This window comes from Arctopsyche grandis, chromosome 12 (genome assembly GCF_051622035.1).
Source record: "Arctopsyche grandis isolate Sample6627 chromosome 12, ASM5162203v2, whole genome shotgun sequence".
Classification (NCBI taxonomy): domain Eukaryota; kingdom Metazoa; phylum Arthropoda; class Insecta; order Trichoptera; family Hydropsychidae; genus Arctopsyche; species Arctopsyche grandis.
The window spans coordinates 13378415-13381905 of record NC_135366.1 but is presented as its reverse complement, the minus strand read 5'-3'; the positions used below and the strand labels follow the sequence as shown (position 1 = coordinate 13381905).

The 3491-nt window shown below is 36.8% G+C and overlaps 1 protein-coding gene across 1 annotated transcript; it reads left to right on the top strand.

The window, feature by feature from the left end:
* The first annotated feature begins 276 nt into the window (after positions 1–276).
* On the top strand, positions 277–2770 carry LOC143920310 (protein yellow-like). Its single transcript, XM_077443138.1, has 2 exons — positions 277–1717; positions 2352–2770. The coding sequence occupies exons 1-2, from the start codon at positions 311–313 to the stop codon at positions 2445–2447; spliced, it is 1503 nt and encodes a 500-aa protein (XP_077299264.1). The 5' UTR covers positions 277–310; the 3' UTR covers positions 2448–2770.
* Positions 2771–3491: the final 721 nt, after the last annotated feature.

Below are 3491 nucleotides of genomic sequence, written 5' to 3'. Positions count from 1 at the left end.
TCCAACTATGAATAAATTAAATAAAAAAAAATAATCTATGTTTTATATTTTGTTTTCCGACTTTTTGTGGCTGGACCTTTAACAGGTTGGACGATTTTCGGTTGGACGTTTTATCAACTGGGCTTTTTATTGTCTGGATCACTTATCAGGTGGGCATTCTATCGGGTGGATCATCTTTCGTGGTGCCCTTGTCGTTGGATCTTATATCATTGGACCTTATGTCGTGATACGCTCAAAAGGCTATAGTCGATTGTGTGTACAGCGCCAGCTGGAGTCTACAGCCGGCTGTCGATATTGTCGGTTCACAACCATGAAACCGACCGTGTTCCTTATCTTTTCGTTACAAATATATCTAATCGCTGGTGTAGATCTTAACAGCAACAACAATCAAACAGTTAATCAGCATCGCTATTTGTCCAGAAAGCGTGAACAGTTCCGCGTCATCTATGAATGGAATACACTCAACTTCACTTGGCCGTCTAACGAAGCGTACCAGACGGCCGTAAACACCAGCCAGTACGTGCCGAAAAATGTTCTCGTATCTGGCCTCAAAATATTCGGAGACAAGATGTACGTCACCGTGCCAAGGATCAAAGAAGGAGTCCCAGCAACATTAGCCTGGATTCCAGCCACGCCTTCCGAAAACGACACCAGTCCACGCCTAAACCCATTCCCGAGCTGGGAGATGAACACCATCGGCGATTGCCGCGGATTTCAATCCGTGCAAAGTTTCGAGATCGACCTCTCTGGTTACATGTGGGTCATCGACAACGGCAGAACGTCTACCATGAAGCCCAACAGCTCTTTACCGAGCTGCTTGCCCACTCTCACACTGGTCGACTTAAACCAAGGCTTGAACAAAATGACTCGCTACAATTTCCCAGATAACGTAGCAGGTTCGAATAGCTATTTGAATGATATCGTTGTCGATGACTCTGGAGGCGGTTTCGCATACATAACTGATAACAGCGGTGCCAATCCAGGAATCATTGTGTTCAACCGAAAAGAAAACCGTTCTTGGAAGTTCCGGGATTCTCGATCTATGTTTGCTGATCCAGACGCGTCACACTTTTCTCTCAACGGCACTGAAAGAACCATGTCATTCAACGTTGACGGAATCGCACTAGGACCCAGATTCATCAACAGCGCCGGTGATGTAGATAGATTACTTTATTTCTCGCCTCTTTCTAGTTTTAAGTTGTACGTTACTCCAACATCCGTATTGAAGAATGAATCGTTATCAACGCAACCTGCATCTTTGAGAGTCGATGATGTTAAAATAGTGGGCGCTAAGACTTCTCAAACTGACGGGATGATCATGGACGAAGAGGGTATTTTGTATTTCGGCCTAATCGGAGACTATGCCATAGCTCAATGGGACAGCAGAACCAATTTTTCTCAAAACCAAGAAATCATTGCCAAAGATAAAAACTTCATACAATGGGTGGATCGATTCGCGTTTGATGTTTCTAACAATCTTTACGTAGTGATCAACAGGTTGCATAACTTCGTCTTGGATAAAGTTAACGTCGATGAAGTGAACTACAGAATATTGAGGACCAACGTCGGAGCCAAGAGTTATCTCTACAGTCCCATGTTGCTTCCTGCTGTCAAGGTGAATCCACAACCACAGCCCAATCAAGGAAAGCAAACAGTCACGCTATACGAATCAAAATCAGCAAACGCTTCCCCACAAACGAAGATTTCAACGTGGATGGTATTAATGTGTTTAACTTAAATTCTGTTTAATTAATAGACAATTAATTAGCAAGCATAAATGTATGCGAATAGCGTCTGCTTGCGCTCTGGATTTGAAGATACAAATAGACACGTTATTTTTATCAAGTATCTATCTACGTATGTAGTAGTGAATAAGAACATCTTACGATATTCCAACAACTAAGAAAAGAAAGCAAAGCTATACAAATTGTTTACTAGTGATAATAGACATACATTTTCTTATTCATTTATTAAAAATGATGTTACAATATGTATATCTGTATAAAAAGTATACAATATGTGTATAGAATACACTCATTGTAATTACTCGTATTTTTCACCTCAATTTTAAATCTCGTATTAAGCACCTTGAAGCATGTATGTATGTACGTACATATTTTGTTTTGCGACCAATTTCAAAACCTTAAAAAAACATTAAAATATTATAATATTATATATATAATTTGCCCTTTGATGCGTTTGTTTTTGGGATTAATTTACATCGATTTCAACGTGATCCCGTTAATATTTGAGCATTTAATGTATTCGCTGTACATGTACATGATATTTTAATTTATTTATGTTATCTAATTTTCAATATTTTTTTAGTCCTTTTTTTTATTTATTTCCAGATTTTTTTAATGGAACTTATCTACATACATACGCTGTGGCGGACTGACTATACAAGCGAACATGCCCGATGGCATGTGGGCCCCACTATGTGTTAGAAAATATGGGCCCTCAGTAAAATTAAATAACTTTTTAACTACATATTTCACGTGTGCAAAAATTTATAGAATATTGCACTTTGGGACCTAAAGTTTGGGTATTTCAACAAAACAAATTTCTTACGACACAAACAACTAATACCTGCTTTAACAGCGCAAGGATCGGTTAACTTTTTTTATTAGGCTCGAAATATAAGTTTCAACATTTACGTGGGCCCTTTTGCCATTTCCAACCTCAATATTATGTATATACCAATATCTATGTAAGTAACAACTACCTACTGAAATAAAAATGGGAATAAACTAATTTCCGTGAGTAATATAAACTGAATTGCTTAAAACAATTTTGATAGGACGATTCATATTACTTCATACTTTCAAAATAACATTTGATTAAACTTCGACGATATAGTCACATTTAAATACACAATTTTAAACAGTTTCTGAATATAAAATCTATTCCTAATCTAGACACATCCATGTATATAGAAATATAGGATAGGGGCCCCCTCCCAAAATCCTGATTTTCGATTAACATTAATTGAAAATATTATGCATTGTTTTCAGGGACGTAATTTGGGGGGGGCATAGGGGGGCAATCGCCCCCCTAAATTAAGGAATAGTGTGAATTTAGAAAATATTATGAATTTAATGATTAATGAGATACTATGGATCTACATATAAATGCTACGTTTATTTCAATGCTACGGTGTGGTCAAAAAACATTTTTGACTTTTTTAAGAGGAAAAAATCCCACTTCTGATTTTTTTTTTAATTATATTTTTATTACATTGATACATGAAATCGTGAAGACCACACATATTTAAAGGGTCGATTAAAATAGTAGAAGAAAAATCTGGTAAACTGCCTACAGGAGTAAACTGTCACTTTCGGTTAATGGGTGTTCACGAAATTTTATATATACATAACTTGGCATTAGGTTTATAATTCTAGATATGAAATAGTCAGTTCAATACGTTCAAAAGTTTCCGAGAAAAACATAAAAATACCTCGATTTTATAGGGTAAAAGTACTACTTCCGGT